Source organism: Mesocricetus auratus, unplaced genomic scaffold, assembly GCF_017639785.1.
Source record: "Mesocricetus auratus isolate SY011 unplaced genomic scaffold, BCM_Maur_2.0 Super-Scaffold_100691, whole genome shotgun sequence".
Taxonomy (NCBI): domain Eukaryota; kingdom Metazoa; phylum Chordata; class Mammalia; order Rodentia; family Cricetidae; genus Mesocricetus; species Mesocricetus auratus.
In genome coordinates, this window is record NW_024429267.1 from 51,586,236 (window position 1) to 51,611,546 (window position 25,311).

A 25,311-nucleotide genomic window follows, 5' to 3' on the forward strand; every position below is an offset into this window, starting at 1 on the left:
GCTCTATAGACCAGGCTGGCCTTGAACTCACAGAGATCCACCTGCCTCTGCCACTAGAATATTGGGATTAAAAATGTGCCACCACCACCCAGCATAAGTTTACTTATTTTATGTGTGTGTGTATGTGCTTCAGTATGTGATGGATGCCCTTGGAGGCCTCAAGAAAATGTTGGATCCCTGGTGCTGGAGTTACAGGTGGTTGAAGCCTCCTACGTGCATGCTGGGAGCTGAACTCTAGTCCTCTGCAAGATCATTAAGTGCTCTTAACTGCCTACCCATCTCTCTCATCTCATTTCCCGGTTTTTTTTTTTTTTTTTTTTTTCCCCGAGGCAGGGTTTCTCTGTGGCTTTGGAGGCTGTCCTGGAACTCACTTTGTAGACCAGGCTGGCCTCGAACTCACTTGTGAGATCCACCTGCCTCTGCCTCCCGAGTGCTGGGATTAAAGGTGTGTGCCACCAACGCCCAGCTCCTCATTTCCCAGTTTTATAGAGTCTGTTTACCTACTTTAAGATTAGTATTTTAAGCCGGGCGGTGGTGGCACAAGCCTTTAATCCCAGCACTCGGGAGGCAGAAGCAGGCGGATCTCTATGAGTTCGAGGCTGGGCTGGACCGATAGCCTCCAAAACAATACAGAGAAACCCTGTCTCGAAAAACCAAAAAAAAAAAAAAAAAAAGTATTTTAGGAAATGGAAGTATATGTGTTTTTTTTTTTTTTTTTTTTTTTTTGGTTTTTCGAGACAGGGTTTCTCTGTGGCTTTGGAGGCTGTCCCTGAACTCACTCTGTAGACCAGGCTGTCCTCGAACTCACAGAGATCCGCCTGCGGAAGTATATGTGTTAACATTCCCATCATGTCATCTTTTTGCCCTAGCTTCTCAATATTTTGGTTTTGAGACCAGTTAACAGTGAATTTTGTTTTTTTTTTTCAAGACAGGGTTTCTCTGTATAACAGCACTGGCTGTCCCAGGACTTGCTTTGTAGACCAGACTGGCCTCTCAAGAGCTGAAATTAAAGACATGCTGATGTCATCTAGCCTAAATGATTCTTTAAAATAGGAAAGGGGATTTGTGAAACTCACAAGAATCAGGGCCAGTACTGAGTTGATGGCACCTTTCAGTGGCCACTCTATGGAAGACTAGAGATGGCTAGATACTTTTGTCACACTTTTTAGGCAGTGGGGCAGTGAGCAAAACAGTCAAAATACTCAACCTTCTGTAACTTCCATTTGGAGATGAAGTACAGCACAGGTGTGCTAGTGAGTTCTGTGGAGAATTATTGTTGTCATTGTTACTGTAGAGGGTCCTCTTTTTTTTTTTTTTTTTTCTTGAGACGGTTTCTTGGAGTAGCTTTGTAGACCAGGCTGGCCTCGAATTCACAGAGATCCACCTGTCCACATGTCTCTGCCTCTTGAGGGCTGGGGTTTAAGGTGTGCACCGTCACTGCCCGACCCTCCTTTTGTTTTTAATTAATTTGTTTGGGGTTGGGGTGGGAGAGTGCGCTCATACGTATGTGTTTACCACACACACACATAAGTGTGCATGCCCTGGCATGGTGTGGAGGTCAGAGGACAACTGAGAGGAGTCAGTTGTCTTTTCCTTCCTCCTTGTGGTTCCCAGGCACTGAGCTCAGGTTGTTGGGCTTGGTAGCAAGTGCCTTTACTCCTGCTGGCCATTCTAGTTTTGTTTTTATTTTAGATAGGGTCTACAGTTGCCTGGGTTGATCTTAAACTCACTTTGTAATTAGGACAAGATTTGAACTTGAAATATTCCTGCCTTAGTCTCCTGAGTGGGTACAGACTTGTGCTACTAGGCCTGTCCCAGACGTAATCTTTTTTTTTTTTTTTTTTTTTTTTTTTGGTTTTTCGAGACAGGGTTTCTTTGTGGCTTTGGAGGCTGTCCTGGAACCAGCTCTTGTAGACCAGGCTGGCCTCGAACTCACAGAGATCTGCCTGCCTCTGCCTCCCAAGTGCTGGGATTAAAGAAAGGCGTGTGCCACCAACGCCCGGCCCAGACTTAATCTTATACACATCTGGCTTCTGCCACCAGGTCTTTCTAAAACATCTACACTGCTGGTGGCTCCCCATCATCATGAGGACAGTTTGTCTTTCTTAGCCTGTCATGCTGGCCTCAAGCCTCAAGCTTGCCCCCTTGATCTCCTTTTTTTTTTTTTTTTTTTGGTTTTTTGAGACAGGGTTTCTCTATGGCTTTGGAGGCTGTCCTTGAACTAGCTCTTGTAGACCAGGCTGGCCTCGAACTCACAGAGATCAGCCTGCCTCTGCCTCCCGAGTGCTGGGATTAAAGGCGTGCGCCACCAACGCCTGGCGATCTACTTTTTACGTAGCCCAAGCTGTTTTCAAATTTGGGATCCCACACACACAATGCTGGGATTGTAGGCTGTGCCACCGTGCCAAGTGTTTATTTGTCCTTGTTAGAAGGACACTTCCTTTGCCTTGGTCTCTGCACCCGTTTTCTCTTCCTGAAATGATTAACTCCATGGTTAATTAATCCTGCAAGGTTTGGCTGAAGTGTTGCCTTAGGTGCAAAGCTGTCTGACTCCAAGCATCACTAGTGTCCTTTCTTCTTAGGATAGTGACTGTGGCAGGTGGAGTTTTATATTTCTTTTCTTTTTCATCTTTTGAGACAAGTTTTTTTCTGTTTAGCCCTGGCTGTTCTAGAACTCACTTTGTAGCCCAGGCTAGTCTCGAACTCACAGAGATCCACCTGCCTTTGCAACCCCTCCCAAGTGCTGGAATTAAAGTTGTATACCACCACTGCCCCAGTGATTTTTTTTCTTTTTTCTTTTCCTTTATTTCTAGTTCATGGTTTATAGACAGGCACAGTTCTCTTAAGCTTTCCCATAGCTCCTCTTAACATGCTGATTCAAATTATTTTTAGTGTGAGAATCTACTCTAGCCTCCTGAGGTGATAGATAGAAATTTTCTTCCTTACAGCCCTCAAGCAATTTCAGAGCTATAAGTTAAATGCCGTAGTGCTATATAGAGCTGAGAGAATTCAAATTGCAAGACCGATACAGCAAACTCTTTTGACATATCCTACTTTGCAGCAGTTAGCTTTATTTCCAGCTTTTAAGCATGGTGGTTTATCATGGGAATTACTGTTATTAACATAGATATTACTGTTTTTAACCTAATCTGTTGTTTTGATGGCTAGTTTAATAGTATACCATAGAAGTAGCATGGAATAGTCATTTAATTGCCACATTCTTTTTCTTAATTAGGTAAAATTATGCATGCTTGCTGTGCACAACATACTGTACGGGACATATGCACCCTGGGCAATGGTTTGTCATGTCATATGTTGCCAGTCTTGTGATGAGACGCCTCGGTGTGCCCTGGGCAGTCCCCACACACTGCAAACTGCTGCAAATCCTGGTGCTTAGAGCAGTGCAGGAGACGACTGACACCACTTTCCCTTTCTACCTGCCTGTGGTCTGTGTGAGCTGTGCCCCATCAGTTCCCAGATCCTGGAACCAGCCCTGCACACTCGGTCTGTGGGCTTGTCTGTAGCTCCATATAGAGGGAATTCCTGGGGAAGTTGTCTTTTGTGCTTGGCTTATCTTACTTAACATTGTGTCCTCGAGTTCATTGTCTTCACAAATTCAGGGTTTCCTTTATGACTTTGTAGCAAGCTGCTGTGTATTTGTTTCTTCTTTCTTTCTTTCTTTCTTTCTTTCTTTCTTTCTTTCTTTCTTTCTTTCTTTCTTTCTTTCTTTCTCTCCTTCTTTTTGAGGCAGGCTGTCATGTAGCCTAAGCTGGCTTCAAACTCATAAAAGTTTAGGTAGGTTTTCCACTTCTGCCTCCAAATCCTAAATATTGATATTATAGATATGCACTACCATGCCTGGTTTCACTGAATTTTCTTTATCCATATCTGATAGTTGGGTTTCATATCTTGGCCTTGTGGATAATGCTGCAATGAACAATGGAGTGCAAATTCCTTTTCAACATACCCATCGGATTTATTATGTATATACGTATTATGTATGAAGTATGGATGTATATATGTATGTATATAATGTCAAACTTCTGATATTTATGGTTATATTACTAATAGTGAGATATTAAAAATGATTCATGAAAATAACCAGTCTTCAACTACAGGTGAAATATGGTAGTGAATGTTGTGAGGTGCCTTCTTTTGCTTATAGTATATATAGTCTGGTTTTGAATTAACTGTGTAGTCCAGGTTAGCTTCAAGCTCTCAATACATTGCCTCAGTCTAGTAAGTGCTGGGATTATAGGCATGTACCACCACTTGTGGTGTGTGTCAGTTAGGTTTTTTTTTTTTTTTTCCTGAGACAGGGTTTCTCTGTATTGTTTTGGGGGTTGTCCTGGAACTCACTCTGTAGATCAGGTTGGCCTCGAACTCACAGAGATCCTCCTGCCTCTGCCTCCCGAGTGCTGGGATTAAAGGTGTGTGCCACCAATGCCTGGCATCAGTTTTTTTCTCTACTTGACACAAGCTAGAGTCATCAGAGAAGAGGGAACTGCAACTGAGAAAATGCTTCCATCAGACTGTCCTGTAGACAAGTCTGTGGAATGCTTTTTTTTTTTTTTTTTTTTTGGTTTTACGAGACAGGGTTTCTCTGTTTTAGAGGCTGTCGGTCCAGCCTGGCCTCGAACTCACAGACATCTGCCTGCCTCTGCCTCCCGAGTGCTAGGATTAAAGGTGTGCTACCGCCGCCTGGCCTGTGGAATGCTTTTTTGATTGATGATTGATGTGGAAAAGCCCCGCCTACTGTGGACCATGCCTTCCGTGCACAGGTGGTCCTAGGCTGTAAGAGAGCAAAGAGGAATGGAGAGAAGGTTCAAAGGTTAAAAACACCGGCTGCTCTTTCAGGGGACCCGGCTTCAGTTCCCAGCACCCATACGGCTCACAGAAACCTGTAACTCCTGTTGCAGGGGGTCTGATATCCTCTTCAGACCTCCACAGGGCAGGCACACACATGGTGAACAGACATGCATTCGAGTAAAATATTCATACAATAAAATATAAAGATATGAAATGAAAAGAAAGAAAGCAGGAAGAACAGGCCAGTAAGTAGCACTAGTCCACGGTCCCTGCTTCAGCTCCTGCCTCCAGGTTCCTGCCCTGACTGCCTGCATGATGACTACTGTAAGCTGTTAGGTGAAATCCCGGCACGCACCAAAGTTGTTTTTGGTATTGATCTTTATTACAGCAATAGAAAGCTAACTAAGGCACTTGTCATCTGGGTTACTTTGCTTTTTAAAACTTTAATTAGGCCGGGCGTTGGTGGCGCACGCCTTTAATCCCAGCACTCGGGAGGCAGAGGCAGGCGGATCTCTGTCTGCCAAGTGAGTTCTAGGACAGCCTCCAAAGCCACAGAGAAACCCTGTCTCGAAAAAAAACAAACAAAAAAAACTTTAATTAGGTTTATTGTACGAGTGTGTGTGTGCGCGCACACACTGGTGCCTGTTGGATCACACTGGAGTTACAGATAGCTGTGAGCTGCTTGATGTGGGTGCTGAAAACCAAGCTCAGGTCATTTTAGCCACTGAGCGATCTCTCAAACCCCCAGAAATATTTGGTTTTGAGTTGGATATGCCTGTGTGTTCATTCTTGTCTCTTTTTCCTGTGTCACCTCTGTCTCCTCCTGACACCATGATTAGAAACACTAGTGGATAGGGCATGGGGATGCACACTTCTAACACCAGAACTTGGGAGATAGAAGCAGGTGGATCTCTTGAGTCTGAGGCCAACCTATTCTATAGTGTGAGTTCCAGGACAGCCAGAAGGAGGAGAGGAGGAGAAGGAGGGAGAGAGGGGGGAAGGAAGGAGGGAAGGAAGGAAGGAGGGAGAGAGGAAGGAAGGAAGGAAAGAAGGAAGGAAGGAAAAACAAATGAGCAGTAGGCAGGTGGCCACTGTGATCTTGCGGCAGCATTCAGGCAATAAAGGTGTCATTCAGAAGATCTGTGACATGGGCGTCTTCTTCATTGTCATCTTCTTCCTCCTCTTCCTCCTTCTCCTTCTTTCTTCTTCAACATGAAAATGAAAACAGGCTGGAGAGATGGTTAAGAGCACTGCTGCTATTCCAGAAGACCTCTCTTCAATTCCCATCACTTACATGGCAGCTCACAGCCAACCATGTGTAACTAGTTCCAGGGGCTCTGACAGCCTCATCTCATCTCCGTAGACGTGAACCTTGTGCACAGACATACACGCAGGCATAGTACCTGTATACATAAAATAATAAAAATGAGATGAAGAAAAATATTTAGACAAAACTTCCTGTAGCCTAGGGTGGCCTCAGACTCAGACTGTAGCTGAGGATGACCTTGAACTCCTGAACCTTTTGCTCTGCCTACTAAGTACCAGATTACACACACCATCATACCAAGTTTATATGGTTGTCTTAGGGTTTCTATTGCTGTGAAGAGACACAATGACCATGGCAACTCTTATAAGGGAAACATTTAATTGGGTTGGCTTACAGATTCAGAGGTTTAGTCCATTGTCATCGTAGTGGGATATGGTGGCATGCAGGCAGACATGGTTTCAGAGAAGTAGCTAAGAGCCCTACATCTTGACCCGCAGGCAACAGGAAGTGATCTGAGTATCACACTGAGCATAGCTCAAGCGTAAGAGGCCTCAAAACCCACTCCCATAGTGACACACTTTCTCCAACAAGGCCATACCTACTCCAACAAAGCCACACCTCCTAATAGTGCCATTCCCTATGAGATTATGGGGGCCAGTTACATTCAAATTATCACAGTGGTGCTGGAAGGAGACCCAGGGCTTTATTCATGCTGGGCAAGAGACTACCAACCAAGTCACATACCAGTCCTTAAACTTTCTATATTTGCTAATTTTAAATGATACACTTTTCCTGATATATAGTTTTTTTGTTTTGTTTTGTTTTTCGAGACAGGGTTTCTCTATGGCTTAGGAGGCTGTCCTGGAACTAGCTCTTGTAGACCAGGCTGGTGCTGTTAATATTTTATATTTTTAAGGATATTTCCTACTTTTGTCTGTTCTATCTTCCTTCTCTTCATTTCTCTTGCCCAGCTTACTATCTCTTCTATGCTCTCCCAACCCCATGTCTCATAGTTAATAATGGAACCCAGTTCCCTGTCCTGACCAGTCAAATAAGCCACTGTGGGCATGATCAGGCCACTCCCCAGGTCAAGAGTGGTAGCATTCCTGTAATCCCAGCTGAGACAAGCAGACTATCAGTTAGAGACCAACCTGGGCTATAAGTGAGATCTTTTTTCAGAAAGAAGGGATGGAGAGTACTAGAGAAATGGCTCAGTGGTTGAGAGTATATCTGCTCTTTTTTTCTTTTTCTTTTTTCTTTTGATTTTTCAAGACAGGGTTTCTCTGTATAGCTTTGGAGCCTATTCTGGCACTTGCTCTGTAGACCAGACTGGCCTCGAATTCATGGAGATCCCTTGGCCTCCCGAGGATCCCTCTCTGCTCTTGCTGAGAGTCTGTGTTTGTTTCCCAGGACCCATGTCGGTGGTTCACAACTATGTGTATCTCCATGTCCAGGGAGACAGATTCTTTGGCCTCTAGATACCATGCACACTCACACACATAATTTTTATTTTTTTTTATTTTTTATTTATTTATTTTTTTTGGTTACGAGACAGGGTTTCTCTGTTTTGGAGGCTGTCGGTCCAGCCTGGCCTCGAACTCACAAGAGATCCGCCTGCCTCTGCATCCCGAGTGCTGGGATTAAAGGCGTGCGCCACCAACGCCCGGCCACACATAATTTTTAAAGTAAATATTTTTTTAGAAATCGGAAAAGAGGGCGGTGGCTCTGTTGCCATCCCTGCCCTCTGCTGTTTGTGGTGTACTTTGTAAGCTTGCCTGTCCTCTCATCTTTAAACAAACAAAAAAGATGTCTCAGTGCAGCTGAGGTTCTTGAGATTGAGACTAAGCTAGGATGACGTATATGGGGCATTTCCTGAAGCCGTGACCTCCCACTTTGTCACTCTCCCCACAGAAGACACCATTTACTCGGAGTGGGACAAGACTTGGCAAGAATAGCATAGCAGCGGGGCTGGGAGCAGGGAGTCTGGTGTGGAGACTTTGTCTGCAGCGGCGCAGCTGCCCATCTCTTCTGCTGGGCCACTTTCGTGCCGATGCCGCTTGAGCTGTCTTTTCCCATGGTTCACATCATAATTAAAACAGACTTTTCCTTTTCCTTTTTGTTGTGTCTATCTAGGTGAAGATGGAGCTGGAAAGACAAGCTTAATCAGGAAAATTCAGGGGATTGAGGAGTACAAGAAAGGAAGAGGACTGGAGTATTTGTACTTAAATGTACACGATGAAGACAGGGATGGTAAGTGGGGCTTGTCTGTGACACTGGCCTCCTAAAGTCAACTCTGAGGGACCCTAGTGGTCTCCACCGCAGGTGGCTTCCCTCGGAGACCCGGGGTGTCACTTGGGCCAGTGAATAGTTACATATAACCATGTAATGATGTGAAGTTGGGTTTCAAGTTGTATGGTTTTAAGCATCTTACAGCATTCTCATGTGAAATGTTAGCCTTCTTGTCATCCTTAAAAAAAAAAGGCTCAGTTTTGAAGCTGGTTCTCCTGCAGTGTGGTGAAGTTTTGTCCACCCTCTTTTCACCTTTTCCTCAGTTTCCCATAATGTGATTATCCCCATAGTTGTTTTCATTTGCTCAGTCTGTTTTCCTTCTGTAGGCCACTGTCCTTTTTGTGTGTGTAATTCCTTGAGTATGTATAGTTCTATCTGCTGATGGTAAAATATGAACATGGTATTTATTGTCTTGGCCTTGATTAAGGAATAGGAAATGGAGAGGGGGTACTCTGTCCTGTAGTCACCTGTTACATAATTTTAGGCCTTCTGAATTGTCTTGACCCAAATAGTTGAACTTTACCAATGACAGCAGACACCTCTTGGGATAATTAAATGGCTTAATCGTGCTGCTGAAAGAAACTGTCTGGATTCTTTTGTCTTTGTAGATCAAACAAGATGTAATGTGTGGATCTTGGATGGAGACCTGTATCACAAAGGGCTACTCAAGTTCTCTCTGGACGCCCTTTCTCTGAAGGACACGCTGGTTATACTGGTTGTTGACATGTCAAAGCCTTGGACTGCTTTGGACTCCTTACAGAAATGGGCAAGCGTGGTGAGAGAACATGTTGACAAGCTGAAAATACCCCCTGAGGAGATGAAAGAAATGGAGCAGAAGTGTGAGTGGTCAAGAAATACTAACATGGGCTTCCGATCGAGCTATCTTAGCTGACTATAAAAATCATTCGATTGTCTTTTCTACAAACAAGAATTCAGTAAAGGAAATATGACTTTCATTTTGAAATTCAACTCGAATGATGCAAAGAGTTTTAATATTTAATATATATAATAGTAAATTATTTGGTAGAAGTGTGTTTTATTCTTGCCAAATGGCTGTGTATGTCCATTTTGAAAGGTCATTTTTATGGGTAAAAATGTGAGCCTTCCTTCAGTTACTCATGTCCAGTAGCTTTGTGACTAGTGGTCATATCAACTTTGTCAATGTGAAAAGATGTTAACAAAAATAAAAAGATGTTAAGTTGGTTTTGTTATTTACAGAGTACATTAGAGTGTGTGTGTTTTGCCTGTGGAGTTATTTCCCCTCCTCCCCGTAGTTCATGCTTGTGCTAGGACCATTGCTGTCTGTTTCTGGTTTGCACTCTATGTGTGTTATGTTTGCATTTTTATGTTATATATATGCTTGTTTGTTTTTGCTACAGTGTCTCCCTTTGTAGCCTAGGCTGGACTCAAACTTGAATTCTTCTGCTTGTCTTCCCCAATGCTGAGATTACAGGCCTGCGCCGTGCCACCTGACTGTCTTCAAAATTTTTAATCTGTGCTTTTTTTCATTGATGATCATTGCCTGTGGAGTCGTTTTCCTCCCCAACCCCCAACCCATGCTTATACTTGAACCATGTTTGCTTCTAGTTTACATTCCTCTGTGTGCTGTTTACATCTGTGTGGACATGTACATGTAGATCCCTTTATTTTTAATTTTGTGTATATGTTTTGGAAATGTGCACATGCGAATGTAGAGCCTTAGAGCGCCCAGGGGAATGTTTTGGGTCCCCTAGAGCTGGAGTCCAGCAGTGTGTGAGCTGCCCATGGTGCTGGGAACCAAATTCTGCAAGAGCAATATGTGCTTTTAAATGCTGAGCCATCTTCCCCGCCTCTCCACCCTATGTTTTGAGACAGGGTCTCTTGCTGAACCTGGAGCTCACGCCTTCAGTTTGACTAGCTTGCCAGTGAGCTGCGGACATTTGCTTGTCTCTGCATCCCCAGCCCTTGGATCACAAGAGTATACCAGTAGCTTTTATATGAGTGCTGGAGGTCTCAGCTCAAGGCCTCATGTTTGCCCAGCAAGTGTTTCTCCAACTTAGGCATCTCCCCAGCCTCTGTTGGAAACTCCTAAGTTGGCAAGGAATTGTGAACATGCTTAATTAAGATCTGTATCCATGCAGGGCATGGTTGCTCACCTATGATCACAGCACTCAGGAGGTTGAGGTAGGTTCCAGGCCAGCCTGAGCTACATAGGAAAAGCCTCTCGCAAGAGAAAGAAGTACCCGGCTCATGCATATAATCCCAGCACTCTGTCAGCTAAAGCAGGAGAATTTAAGGATGGTCTCAATTACTCCGGCCTCAGGCTATGCTAGGAAACAGGTGTATTCTCCATGCTCAGTAGGCACTGTCTGTTTATTCTGTTTTTTAATTTATTTTTGTTTTATGTGTATGGGTGTTGTGCATACCTTTGTGCCATGTGGGTGCAATGCCCATGGAGACCAGAAGAGGGCATCAGATCCCTGCAACTGAAGTTACAGATGATCGTCAGTCACCTTGTGAATGCTGGGAATTGAACCCTGGTGCTCTTACCCCACTGAGCCATCGCTCCAGCCCCAGCACTATGCTTAAGTTGTAGATTCCTTTTCTTCCATATTTAGTTTTCTCTAATTCCTGTGGTATTCTTCCTTTAGAGAAGGCAGAGGGCCAAAGCTCCAGGGTGTGTGTATGTGTGTGTGTGTGTGTGTGTGCGCGCACACTAAACACAATATGTTTTACTTGCACATGTGAATCCAGGGGCAACTGCACGTGAAGGTCAGGGAATAATTCTCAGGCTTTGGTTCTCTCCTTCCACTTCCTGTGTCCCAGGTATCAAATGCAGTCATCAGGCTTGGTCGCAGGTACCTTCACCACTGAGCCATGTCTGGCCCCCAGAGTCCTGTACAACTAACTGCACAGAGCCCCACTGTGTAGAGCCATCAGTGTGGGATTGTGCTGTAAAACAGTAACGTGGGCCCGCTTTGCGTCCTTTTCTTTTGTGTACATAGCTCTTCTAAAGTCATTTTTCCTAAGTAAGATGGTATCTAAGCCCAGAAAAAATAGACTTAGGCTGTGGCAGAAATCGTGGAGGCTCACATAGTACCGTTTCTAAACCATGTTTACTTGGATTTGCAGTGATTAGAGACTTCCAAGAGTATGTGGAGCCAGGAGAAGACTTCCCAGCTTCCCCGCAGCGAAGAGCTACAGGTGCCCAGGAGGACCGAGATGACAGTGTTGTCCTCCCCCTGGGTGCAGACACTCTCACACACAACCTGGGCCTCCCGGTGCTCGTGGTCTGCACAAAGGTTGGTTTGCTTCCTGGGAGAGCATGCAGCTGTTCTGCTTTTGGAGTGTTAGTGTTTGCTTCTGAGGCAGAGTCTCATGTCCATAGGCTGTCGTCAGATTTACTTTCCTCATGTCCTGGTCTTGGGGCGATGGAACCACAAACGTGCACTATTGTGCTAATGAAGTGTTTGGGGTCTGAAACAGTTTCTTTCAAAGAAAATGGAATTACAAATAGACCGTTTGTGGTTGAACTTCATTTTCATAGTTTCAGTTAGACCTTGCTGTACCTTTAATTCATTAGAAATAGTCATAAGCGAAATGATATTATTGTTGTAGTTTGTTTATTCTATTTTACATGTGTGGGTGTTTTTTTGCATGTGTGTATGCACCATGTGCATGCAGTGCCCTCGTGGGCCAGAAGAGGGTGTCAGGTCTCCTGAGACTGGGATTTTAGATGATTGTGAGCTGCCATGTGGGTACTGAGACCTGGATCTTCTGGAAGAGCAGCCAGTGCTCTTATTTGCTGGATCTTTTGTCCAGTTCCCAATAGCTTATTATTTTCATACAAAATATCTTTCTTTTTGTTTTTGTCCACTTGGGTTTTTTTGGTTTGTTTTTTTGAGACAGGGAGTAACTGTAGCTCACTTTGTAACTTTGGCTGCCCTGGTACTCTGCTTGCTCTGTCCCCAGTGCTGGGATTAAAGACATGAATCACTGTATGCAATTTAAAATAAAATGCCTTCCAACATTATCTTTTATTAAACTATGCTAGCTTCGTTTTTGCTTTTGTTTGCTTGCTTGTTTGTTTGAGACAAGGTTTCTCTGTGTAGCCCTGGTCCTTGCTCTGTAGACCAGGCTGGCCTCAAATTTACAGGTCCATCTACCTCTGCCTCCTGAGTGCTGGGGTTAAAGATGTGTACCACCACCACCTGGCTACAGCTGACTTTTAAGTTCCTTGTATCACCTGTAATATAATGTTGACATGCCATTATTAAGAACTTGTTATTTGTGTATTTATTAAAAGGTGCTGACAGAATCATGTTTTCAAAAATCTGTTGGCTTACTGGGCATGGTGGCACACTCCTAGATCCCAGCTTTCAGGGAAGTGGAAGCTCATGAGTTCCAGATCAGCCTGTGCTACACAACTAGACCTTACCTTGTACATACAAGATAAACAAATATTTTTGTTAACTTAGTTATTTTTACTGAATGTATTTTGTAATGAAAAGATACCTCTTTTGAAGCATAGCTTATCTGCTAAGCCCATTTTCTGTCCACTTGGTCATAAGTAATGTGTTTTTACCATTTGTCCATTGTGGAATGGCTGAGAAAGTGTCAGGACATAAACTGTTCTATTCCCTTCCATCAAAGCACAAGGCCTTGTATGTGCTAGGCAGATGCTCTGCCTTTGAGCCCCACTCCCAGAACTAATGTAACCGAAAGGCATAAAATTATTCCTGCTTTTTATATTATGGAAAAGGTGCTTGTAATGAGAAGAAAGTGCAGAAATCTGTTCATCTTTGGGGTAAAAATAATTAAAAACAAAACCAAACCCTAAAGACCCGGCTCAAGTTTTATTTTAAATTTTACCAAAACTATCAGTAACTAAGGAATAGGGTGGCAGTATTGAAATGAGTTCAAGCCTGCTATCTGCTTGTCAAGTGGTGACTTTGGTGTAATGCGTTGCTTTATCTTTTCTGTAGAACATTTTACTTACACTAGAATCTGTGTGTAGTTCATGTTTGTTGGACAGCTGGCTATTGGCAGATATGTCCGTGTTTTAGAACAACTTGTGTTTTATGTGTGTGTGAGCTTTCGTATAGTGACCAAGTGGAGGCCAGAGGACAGTTTGTGGGCAGTGGCTCTCTTCTACCATTTAGGACCTGGGATAGAAAGCCTGATGTCAGGCTTACTGGCAAGTGCCACCTACTGCGCCTTTTCACCAGCCTCTCCAGGGTTATGCTTTAAGCCGATGTAGCTGATTCACATTCCCGTCCCTTCAAGGACACGCTCTTGGTGCTCTTATACTTTCTGTTTTGTTTCTTTCCTCCTACACCTTTTTAAAGCTCCTACACTAAAGTATAACTACTGGTGGTGTCTTAAGATTTTATGAAATACAGTGCACCACCACCCTGCCTCAGTTAACCCTTTTTAAGAAGTGAGAGGATGCTTGGGATCTAAATCCAGGGCCTCACACATGCTCTACCTCTGAGCTACATGTCCAGTCCCATGTTTAGGTTAAAAGCTATTTACTGAACTGCACTACTTCACCAGCGTGTCAGCAGTACAATAAAGTGTCTTTAATGATTTGGGATGTCACTCAGTAGTGTATGAACTGGGCAAGCCAGTGTTCACGGTCACCTAGGAGGACTGTTCTGTAATGTATGTGTGTAACAAACCTGTATATGAAATTTGATCCCAGACTATCATTGTATATAATAATTAACAATATATAGTGCTTATATATTCTACACTTTCAATTTGGAAGAGTTTCAGCAAAATTATTTGGATGTCATGGTGTTTGAACATGCATTGTCCTTAGTGTTTTTGTAAGCAAGGAAGCATAATCTTGTTGACTGCGCAGGCGGTGCTTGGTGCGGCAGAGGCTGCTCTGTGGTGACTGGAGCACAGGGGAGACGTGGGCCTCAGGTGGAGGGAATCCCAGCTGTTCTGTAGAGCTGAAATAGGACTAGATGAATCCGCTCCTTTTAGGAGCTTGGTGGCTGAGTGGCAAATGTGATCACTGGACACAAGTCTGTTGGTCTTCATTTTTCCATGTACTGAAATGTCTGGAGCATGCTGGCCAGGTGGAGGGTAACACAGAAGCATGTCTCTGTTGATGGTCCAGGTCTTGCTAGTCAGTCACCATAGTGTAATGGTAACTTGTTATGTCCTCTTATCAAAAATTGAACTGTTGGGTTGTTTAATTCTCCTCTTGGGATACAGTTTAAAGTTACGACAGTGCTGTCTTATGATTGTCCTCTTATCAAAAATTGAACTGTCGGGTTGTTTAATTCTCTTCTTGGGATACAGTTTAAAGTTACTACAGTGTTGTCTTATGATTTCTTTGTCTCCACAGTGTGATGCCATTAGCGTACTGGAGAAAGAGCATGACTACAGAGACGAACACTTTGATTTTATCCAGTCACACATCCGCAAGTTCTGTTTACAGTGTATCCTTTAACAGTGCCCCCACCAAGCTGGAAGTCTGTGAGTATCATATCAGTCCAGCTGTCCGCTTGCCCAGCCACTCACTGTGGGTGTTCTGAGGCCTGTGACTAGAGCGTTAGGTTTGTGCTGCTCTCTCTGCTCTGTTGGAAACATGGGAGATGGACAGAAGTAAATGGGGGAAAACAGACTTATTCAAGGCTGGTCCTGAGCAGGTTTGTTCTCAAGTCTCTGTCTTGGGAGAAGGGCACAGAGATACAAAGGGCTTTTATAGGATACAAAGGGTGTCCATCCAGAAAGCGAGCAGGAGATCCCCAGGCCAGGGTCAGGGGTTGGGGGGCCTGGCTGACTGCTTTTCTCTGGAGTTTTGGGGTGTGTGTGTGTTCTGAGGCAAACTGTGTAGCCTAGGCTACCCTAGAACGCAGTAGCCTAGTGTGTCAGCCTCTTAAGTGTTGGTATTATGGGCTGTACCTCTACAGTCAGCTCTGGGTGGGACCTTTTCAGAAAGGGCAACTTGCTGTGCAAACCATCTGGGTCAGCATGTACAGTTTTTGTTTTTTTAACAGACACATTGATTTTTTGAAGTCAGTTCATGTGAGCTGAAGAAAAGAAGGTCATTAAAGAAGCCCCTTTATTTATAGTAGCACAGTACAGGGATGGTTCATTAAAAAAATCAGGGAAGACTTCCAGGATAGCCTCCAAAACAATTCAGAGAAAAACCAAAAAACAAAACAAAACAAAAAATTGGGGAAAAGATTGGGAAGAGGGGCACAACTAATGACTCTTGCCTGCTGTGTTACACGTGAAGGCAAGGATTGGATATGCAGTGCTTATTTACCACGTTTAAAGAATTGTGCTTAAAGGCTGAATGGTGGTGGCTCACACCTTTAATCCCAGCACTCGGGAGGCAGAGGCAGGCAGATCTCTGTGAGTTCGAGGCCAGCCTGGTCTACAGAGCGAGTTCGAGGCCAGCCTCCAAAACGATACAGAGAAACCCTGTCTCAAAAAAAAAAAAAAAAACCAAAAAAAAATATGATAGTGGTATCATTATTGTTAAATTTACTTATCCTTAGCCTAATGAAGTATCTACCCTCCAAAAACTAAATTCTATAAAATCACTCTATTTTCCTTGTAGTTCGTGAGTATTTTTTACTTTTGAAATTCTTTTTTTTTTTTTTTTGAGACAGAGTCTCATATCACTGACCTTAAAGTCTCTGTGTAGCTGAAGATGACTTTGAACTTTTGATCCTCCTTCTCCTTCCTGAGTGCTGGGCAACTCAGAAATTCTTGCTAACTGTCGTCACATTAGATACCCTGGATGCTCCCTCCTAAGCCACTGTGCATAGCGTGTGCATGTTAAGGTGAGCACATGGTTTGTGGGACCTTCATGCATCTCATACTTCCTTCCTTAACGAGAGGACTAGATGGTGCAGCGCTTATTTACACGTCAGTAAAAGAGAACAAGAACATAGACTTAGTTTATAAGTACATCGTCCAGAAGCTGTACGGGTTCCCCTACAAGATCCCTGCGGTGGTGGTGGAAAAGGATGCGGTGTTCATGTAAGTGTGTGCAACTCGGGGTTTGCCCTGTGCTCTTGCTCAGTCTCTCTCCGTGGGCTGCGTTGAGGTTGACTCCGGGGCCTGGGTGGCAAGCGGGTGGGCATAGTTTGTTTGTGACCTGCCTGGACCTGCATCTCATTGCCTCTCAGTCTTTCTGTCTGCCTGACTTTTGCAAGTTCTGTGCTGTTTTAGTTAGATTGTCTTTGAGCTGCCTTATTATTGTGTCTACTTTAGCTGTTATGGTGTATGACGACCAAAACGGAGTGTGGGCTTGGTTTTACATTTTTCCTGGGTGGGGCTGGTGGAATGCTTCCCTCGCATTCGTTTGGTCCCGGGGCTGCAGCTCAGTGGTAGAGTTCATCACTAATGCATGAAGCCACCACACGTTCAATTCTTAGTGCAGTGCTCCCTCAACTCCCCAAAATCGTTCCATAGGTTAAGTGGAAAGAATGATGGTGTAAATGCTTGATAGTTTTCTGTGCATTTCTCTCCAGTCCAGCAGGGTGGGATAATGATAAGAAAATCGGAATATTACATGAAAATTTTCAAACTTTGAAAATAGAAGATAATTTTGAAGACATCATAACCAAACCTCCTGTCCGAAAGGTAAGTTTTAGAAATGGTCTTGCTATGTAGACCTAAGATGAGAGTAAGAAGACGGTCTCTTTAGCTGTCATGAGATGCTGAGAGTGCTTCACATACATCTATCACAGCAAATGTCCGCTGACTACATTAGTCTTTCCGTCGTGACATTTGCAGACTAGCACTGAATGGCTTTCTGACATACTTTGGAGCCACGTGAGTGGACATGTGTCTCGTGAGCACTTAGAGTATATGGAGACTGTGGAGTTCTGAGGCTGCTGCTCTTCCCAGAGCCAAGACAACAACGTATAGTAGTTTCCTCCACTCTACTCATTGAGGCATATCTTGGATTTTGACCATACTCACTGACTACCTGTGTGGGCTCATAACTATCTGAAACTTCTTATTTTGTTTTAGTCTCAGCTAAGGTTTTGCTTTAGGACTGTTAAATCAGGTTCCAGAAGGTACTTTTTGTATATGTACATCATGACTTTGTATTTAGCTGTACATACATAATGTTCAGTAGATAAATACAAATATAGATGTTTCTGGAAAAGACATAAAATGAATATTTACATGTAATCCTCCTCAAAGATTTAGTACAGAATTTTAGGAAAAAATAATATTACTGTAATATATTATAACCCTTATTGAACTGAAGCATTCAGTGTAGGCATCTGTCTTATGTGAAAAATGAATCATTTTGGATCGCTAACAAAGAAAACCATACAAAATTGCTCCCTTTTTTATTTGTGTATGGGCATGTGTTTTGGTGTGGGTGTATGTATGCAGGAGCATAGTTGCCTATAGAGGTCAGGAGAGGGCAGCTGAGTTACAGTGAGTTGTGAGCTGCCCAATGTTGGAGTTAGAAGGCTAACCCAGATCCTTTGCGGGATCAGTACACATTCTTAACTGCCTCGTCATCTCCCCCGACACCCTCCTTCTTAGCCAGCATGAGTAAGCTTTATGGTGTCCTTTTCTTCCATTCATTGCGCTCAGGCACTGTTCAGCTCCAGAGTGCTAGGAAGGAGAAGGATACACATAGGATAAATAATAAACTGACATATCGCTGGACCTGGTGGTCAACCTGTAATCCCAGCTCTGTGGAAACAGATCTGGGAGGATTGCCACAAGTTCGAGGTCAGCCTGATCTACATGATAAGTCCTAAGCCAGCATGGACTGCAGAGTGAGAACCTATCTTAAAACAACAGCGTGAGCTCCAACACGTGGGTCACCTAGCAAGTGCTGATGAAACTGTGTGGTGAGGGACTAAGAAGACTGGGTCTGAGGGGCGGTTGTAGGTTGGCCACTCTGACAGGAGGGAGAATGTCAGAGCTGGGGTACAGCTCGGTGGTGGTCATTGCTCCTGTATAAAGCTAACAGAATCACACAGCCGCACTAGGGCGTGCGTCACTTAAGTAAGGGGAGGTGAAGTTCAAGCTCTTGAACGTTTTCAATTAGCCTAAGCTACACAGTTACTGGTGGTGTTAGCAAAATGCATCCAACTCACTCCTTTCATCCAACTCACTCCTTTCAGTTTGTGCATGAGAAGGAGATCATGGCAGAAGACGACCAAGTGTTTCTCATGAAGTTACAGGTATGAAGTCATTCTAGAGGTGGTCTTTGTAGAATTAATTATGCAAAGATGATTTCATTTGCCTTCAAGCCCTGTGCGTATCTATATAACTATCGTATACTTCCATTTTTATTACACTATTCACTTATTTAATGTGCGAGAGGTGGGTTGAGGTGTACATGCATGCCACTGCTCCTGTGTTGTTAGAGAACTGCTTTTGGGAGTTGGTCCTCCTGGGAATTGACTTCAGTTCATCAGGCTAGATGGCAAATGTCTTTACCCTTTTTAACTATCATGCTAGAGATTGCTTTTTTTGTTCTTTTTCTTTTTTCTTTTTTTTCTAATTTTTAGTTTTGCAAGACAGGGTTTCTCTGTGTAGCCCTGGCTGTCCTGGAACTCACTCTGTAGACCAGGCAAACCTTGAACTTACAGAAATCTGCCTCCTGAGTGCTGGGATTAAAGGCATGCAGCACCACCACCCTGGCTGTTTTTACTTTTTTAAAAATTAAATTGCTTTAATTAAAAAATATTTTCCATATACGAATGTTCTGCTTGCATGGGTATGTGTACCATGTGTGTGCCTGATGCCCAAGGAGGTCAGAAGAGAGCTGTAGGATCTCCCGAGACTGGAGTTTGGATGCTTGTGAGCTGCCATATGGGATCTGGGAATTGAACCCAGGTCCTCTGGAAGAGCAGCCAGTGCTCCTAACAGCTGAACCATCTTTCCAGCCCCTCATTTACTTATTTATGGATTGATTGGTTGATTGGTTGGTTGGCTTTTTGAGGCAGGGTTTCTCTGTGTAACAGCCCTCACTGTCCTGGGACTTGCTCTATAGACCAGGCTGACCTTGAACTCTCAGAGATCTACCTGCCTCTGCCTCCCAAGTGCTGGGATTAAAGGCGTGTGCCACCACCACTCGGGTAATTTACTTATTTTTGACACTAGGTCTCACTGTGTAGTCCCAGCTGGCCTGGAACTCACAGGGATCCACCTGCCTCTTCCTCTTGGGTGCTGGAATTAAAGGTGTACATCACTGTGCCTGGACTATGGTTTCTTTGAAGGTTAATGTGCATACAGATGTAAAAGTTAAGCTGTGACCAGATACTGGTGATGCACGCCTTTAATCCCAGTACTTAGGAGGTAGAGGCAGGCAGATCTTTTGAGTTTGAGGCCAGCCTGGTCTGCAGAGTAACTTCCAGGATAGCCAGGGATATGCAGAGAAACACTGACTTTAAAAAATAAAAACCTGTATATTTTCTTTAAAAAGACAGTAATGTAGACTATAAATGTCTAAACTAGAATTCTTTTTTCCTCCAGTCCCTTTTAGCAAAGCAACCACCAACTGCAGCTGGAAGACCTGTGGTCAGTATTATAGACTTTGACAAAACTATTAATGTCCAACACCTGCTGTTACAGTTCTCTCTCTGTCTCTGTCTCCCTCCCTCCCTCCCTCCCTCCCTCCCTCCCTCCCTCCCTCCCTCCCTCCCTCCCTCTCTGTCTCACACACACACACACACACACACACACACACACACACACACACACACACACACACACCCTCACACACACGGTATGCTTCAGTATAAACTTCAGTTGATAATTCTGTACAGTTGATAATTCTGTATTCCTTTCTAGAACACTGAAATGTTAAGATCTCTTCAGTGCTTATTTTATACCTGTATGTCACTACACAAACTATGTGTGTGTGATTTTACAAACCCTCAAGACAGTCTTACAAGGAGACCTGGTACATAATAATTCCATGTTGTAGACAGGTAAGGGGGACTAGAGAGGACATTGTGACACTCCAGATAATACAGCTGGGAAATCAGCTGTAATGAGGATGGGATTCTTAGCATTTTTATCAATGAGTGTAAAAGCTAGCAGAATAGGTGGGGATAGTGGCAGAATGTTTTTTTAATATTGTGAAGGTTTTAATTTTTAATATTTGTGCTTTTTTTTTTAACTAGGATGCATCTCCAAGAGTCCCTGGAGGGTCCCCTCGAACACCAAACAGATCTGTATCATCCAATGTTGCTAGCGTGTCTCCCATCCCTGCAGGATCAAAAAAAATTGATCCAAACATGAAAGGTATAGTCTTGTCTCTTGGAGAAAGCAGTGCAGTACATATAATGAATCTACTGAAATGCTCTCCTTTTCTGCCCCCTGCTCCTGAGCTTTGTTTTGTAGATAGATCGGAGCTCATAATCAGGCTGTGAACACCACTCACTGCACAGTGTCTTCTCGGTGCACCACTGTGCTCATGGTAAAACTTTAATTGTTCTCCTGTGGGAGACCACTGGAGAAGTTAATTTTAATAAATAGTAGGTAACCTACGGTTGGCAAAATGCTTTAGCTAGTAAAGGCACTTGCCTGACAACCTGAGTTCAATCCCTTGAGCTACCCACATGGTGGAAGGAGAGAACCATTCTGCAGGTTGTCCTGTAACCTACACACACACACACACACACACACACACACACACACAATTAATGTAAAAAAGGATTATGAAGCTCTTGTAAAAGAGAGAGGTAGCTGGGCAGTGGTGGCACATACCTTTAATTTCAGCACTCAGGATGCAGAGGCAGGTGGATCTCTGAGTTCGAGACCAGCTTTGTCTACAAAGCTAGTTCCAGGACAGCCAGGACTACGCAGAGAAACCCTGTCTTGAAAAATAAATAAATGAATGAATGAATAAGTAAATAAAAATTTAAAAAGTTGTGTGTGTGTGTGTAGAGAGAGAGAGAGAGAGAGAGAGAGAGAGAGAGAGAGAGAGAGAGAGAGAGAGAGAGAGAGAGAGAGAGAGAGAGAGAGAGAGAGAGAAATTAGCATCTAACATGTATGTCTAAAATACTTTTGGCCCAAGGCTGCCTTGATGGCTCAGTGGTTTAGAGCACTGGCTGCTTTTGCAAACGACCTGGGTTCAGTTCCCAAAACCTACATGACTGCTCAGCCTTATGTACTGCAGGTCTAGGGGATCTGATGCCTCTTCTGATTTCTGTGGGCTCCTACACACATGTAGTCCACATGTATATATACACACACACAATAATATAAATAAGATAAATAATACCTTTGGCCCTTTAAAATACTGCTGTAGGACTGTCAGAATGACTTAGCAAGTGAAGTGCTTGTGGAGGTCGCAGATGACTTGGTGGAGTTGGTTCTCCTTCCCGCGCATTCAGTGGAGCCTGTGCTCCACTGCAGTGTGCTGCCACACCCACTGCCACCTACATGCCCACACAGACCACACACTCACTAGTAACGAATGAGCCTTTCGGGTGTTTTATGTGTGAGTGGACTAAAGTATAAGTAGTCTTTGTTCTAAAACACTCTTTGTTTGTTTGTTTTAAAGCTGGAGCGACCAGCGAAGGTGTCCTGGCAAACTTCTTCAACAGTCTGTTGAGTAAGAAGACCGGCTCCCCTGGAGGCCCCGGGGTCGGGGGCAGTCCTGGAGGAGGGGCTGCAGGGGGAAGCAGCGGCTTGCCACCCTCCGCCAAGAAGTCAGGTAGAGCCTCCTGAGCAGGGCACTGCTCTTGGAATGTAACCTTCCTGGGTGTGATGTAAGGTGAAGTCACATGCGGCTTTAGACACTGTCACAGAATCTAGTTAGAGATCATGTTTGTCTCTCAAAAGAGAGTCAAACATTCCTTGCCTTCCAGTGTCTGGGCCACTGGTCTCCTTGTCTGGGGCCTGCCTAACTGGCCTTCCCTCAGCTGCGGTCTTAGAGCGAGTCTCGCTTCCTGTGCTCTCAGGCTCCTTCATGTAGTAGTCTGGGCTGCGGCCCCCTCTTTCCCTGGGTCAGTGACATGTCCTTGTGTGGACAAGACACGTTACATTTCACTATCCTCCCTCCCTCCCTCCTTCCCTCCTTCCCTCCCTCCCTCCCTCCTCCCTCCCCCTCCCCTCTCCCTCTCCCTCCCTTCCCCTTCTCTCCCTCTCTCCTCCCCCCTCCCTCTTTTTCTTTCTCTTTTTTGGCTATTTTGAATAATGCTGCTATGAATGTTAATTGTTGTCAACTTACATTTTTAATAAGTTGGGGCAATATTTGAGATTGGAGTTCTGGGTCATGTCATGATTCTGTATTGAATTTGTGTGGGGAGGTCAGAAGACAACTTTCTGGCTTTAGTTTTCTTCTACCTTGGGGGTCTCAGGGATTAAACTCAGGTCATCAGCAAGTGCCCTTACCTGCTGAGCCATCACCCCAGCTCCTCCATTTAAAGATGGGAGAATGGCTGGAGTTTCAGAGCATTGAACCATGTTACCCCTCAGCAGGTTAGGAGGGCTCTGGGGGCCCTGTCACCTGTATCAACTGCTCCTTTAGAGGCGGTTCTCACCCTCTCTAGATCTCCTTTAGAGGCGGTTCTCACTCCATCTCTAGATCTCCTTTAGAGGCGGTTCTCACCCTCTCTAGATCTCCTTTAGAGGCGGTTCTCACCCCATCTCTAGATCTCCTTTAGAGGCGGTTCTCACCCCATCTCTAGATCTCCTTTAGAGGCGGTTCTCACCATCTCTAGATCTCCTTTAGAGGCGGTTCTCACCCTCTCTAGATCTCCTTTAGAGGCGGTTCTCACCCCATCTCTAGATCTCCTTTAGAGGCGGTTCTCACCATCTCTAGATCTCCTTTAGAGGCGGTTCTCACTCCATCTCTAGATCTCCTTTAGAGGCGGTTCTCACCCCATCTCTAGATCTCCTTTAGAGGCGGTTCTCACCATCTCTAGATCTCCTTTAGAGGCGGTTCTCACTCCATCTCTAGATCGCCTTTAGAGGCGGTTCTCACTCCATCTCTAGATCTCCTTTAGAGGCGGTTCTCACCCCTCTAGATCTCCAGCTCTACTGTTTGCTGGACTGCTCATTGCCCTGTACCCTAAAATAGAAACGACAAAAGCAACATCTGAGAGGTTAAATGATAGGTACCGGTGCACTGCCTCTTGGATTAAAACAAGGACCTGTGTTTTTAAGGATGTTTATATGACTTAGTAGACTACATAGAGTTTTTTTGAGATACAGCCTCAGACTTACTATGTAGCTCAGGTTAGCCATGATCTCACGGCAGTCGGCCTGTCTCGCCTCCTGAGTGCTGCAGTTCTAGGCACTGACCACCCCGCCTAGCTATTGTTTTCACCCCCAATGCAGGGTCTTGACATGTCGTAGCCTACACAGCCTTGAGCTAACAATCAGTCGTCTGCCGTAGCCATCGTGGGCAGTGTAGGAAGTGTAAAGTTAGTGGAAATATTGGCCAGTTTTAAGTAGAAGATTATGTCTAATGCTTGCTCTTTCTTTTTGAAATGCATTGTAGGCCAAAAGCCTGTGCTCTCAGACGTTCATGCAGAGCTAGACAGAATCACAAGGAAACCTGCTTCCGTTTCTCCTACGACACCTACGTCTCCCACAGAAGGCGAAGCCTCCTGAAGATACCAAACAAAGCCATTTGTTCATTCTCCTGGGGAACGTCAGCTTGCCTCTGCCTTTTCCTTCCAAGTTGGAATTAGGGGGCTGGAAGCTTTTACAGACAGACAAAGTTTATGTCTTTTTTTTTTTTTTTTTTTTTTTTTTGTGGCTGCCCATTTTTAAAAGAGGAGCTACACAGAAGAAAGACAATTTTACATTATGTAGAATAATTGTTTGCATTGCCGTTCTGCATAAGGAAGTAATTTCGGATTTGAAAAAACAAATCTCAGACTGTATAAGACTGCAATAGAACCAGGTGATCCTGTTCTCCAGGCTGTATAGGTCACACCGGAACATTTAGGGAAGGGCAGAAAAATATGGAATTTGGGCAGTTGATTGACTCAGAAGTCTAAATTGTTTTAGGTAAGACTATTGAAATCATTTTTAAAGATACCGTATGTTTTTCAGAAGAACGCTGATCAGTTGTCAGATTTCACACCAACAACAGTGTAGTCACACCTGAGGCATAGTTGTCTCATTCCGTGATGCCGTAAGTTACCACCAAAAGGGTTAGAACCATTGCCCAATATGCTCCTCTAATCAAGAAAGCAAGCACATCACCTGAGTGTAAGAGATACAGAAGTTATGAACATGTAAAGAGAGAATGGGCTTTGCAGCTGTCTATACACATATATATACATATATGTGTGTGTGTGTGTATGTGTATATATATATATGTGTGTATATATATATATATATATATGGCTCTGCCTTAATATACTCCTTTTTTGTTCGTGACTTTCAACTGTAATCAGTTAATAAAGTATTTATTCTCTGCATTCAGGGTCAAAAAATGTGTTGCCTTTTCTTGTAAAAGGAGTTCCCCTACAGGTGGTTCTTAAAATATGTATTACATATTCTTTCCTTGGTAGAAATTCTATCATTCCTTAGGTTTGTTTTACATTTTTTATTTTATGTATATGAGTGAGTGCTCTATCTGCATGTACTACTTTATTATGCCAGAAGAGGGCATCAAATCCCACTATAGATGGTTGTGAGCCACCAAGTGGTTGCTGGAAATCGACCTCTGGAAGAATAGTCAGTACTCTAAACCACTGAACCATCTCTCCAGCCCCTCTTTCCTTAGTTTTTATAAAGACAAGACATTGTACTAGTATTGTACAGAAGAAAAGAGATTTCCAGCCTTACGAACTGAATAACTACTAGATTCTTGTTCTTTCTATTGGAAGACAGCCATCACTGAACTGGCTGAACTTATAAACCACTCTAATAAATCCTCTTTTTATATACATGGATTCTGTCAGTTCTATCCTCTAAAGAACCCTAACACACACCAAGAAAGGCATATACTGGATTACATGGTAGATCTATTTTTGGCTTTTTGA

General features: G+C 43.9%; 1 protein-coding gene across 1 annotated transcript in view; it reads left to right on the forward strand.

Moving 5' to 3' along the window:
* Dync1li1 (dynein cytoplasmic 1 light intermediate chain 1) overlaps positions 1–24,744 on the forward strand; it is a 36,146-nt gene extending 11,402 nt beyond the window's left edge. The window contains exons 3-13 of the mRNA XM_005075030.4: positions 8,210–8,326; positions 8,974–9,204; positions 11,477–11,646; positions 14,706–14,799; positions 16,219–16,354; positions 16,849–16,960; positions 18,475–18,534; positions 19,832–19,876; positions 20,485–20,605; positions 21,870–22,022; positions 23,814–24,744. Coding sequence (XP_005075087.1) covers positions 8,210–8,326; positions 8,974–9,204; positions 11,477–11,646; positions 14,706–14,799; positions 16,219–16,354; positions 16,849–16,960; positions 18,475–18,534; positions 19,832–19,876; positions 20,485–20,605; positions 21,870–22,022; positions 23,814–23,926 — 1,352 coding nt within the window. The 3' untranslated portion in view covers positions 23,927–24,744. The remainder of the gene's footprint in view (positions 1–8,209; positions 8,327–8,973; positions 9,205–11,476; positions 11,647–14,705; positions 14,800–16,218; positions 16,355–16,848; positions 16,961–18,474; positions 18,535–19,831; positions 19,877–20,484; positions 20,606–21,869; positions 22,023–23,813) is intronic.
* Positions 24,745–25,311: the final 567 nt, after the last annotated feature.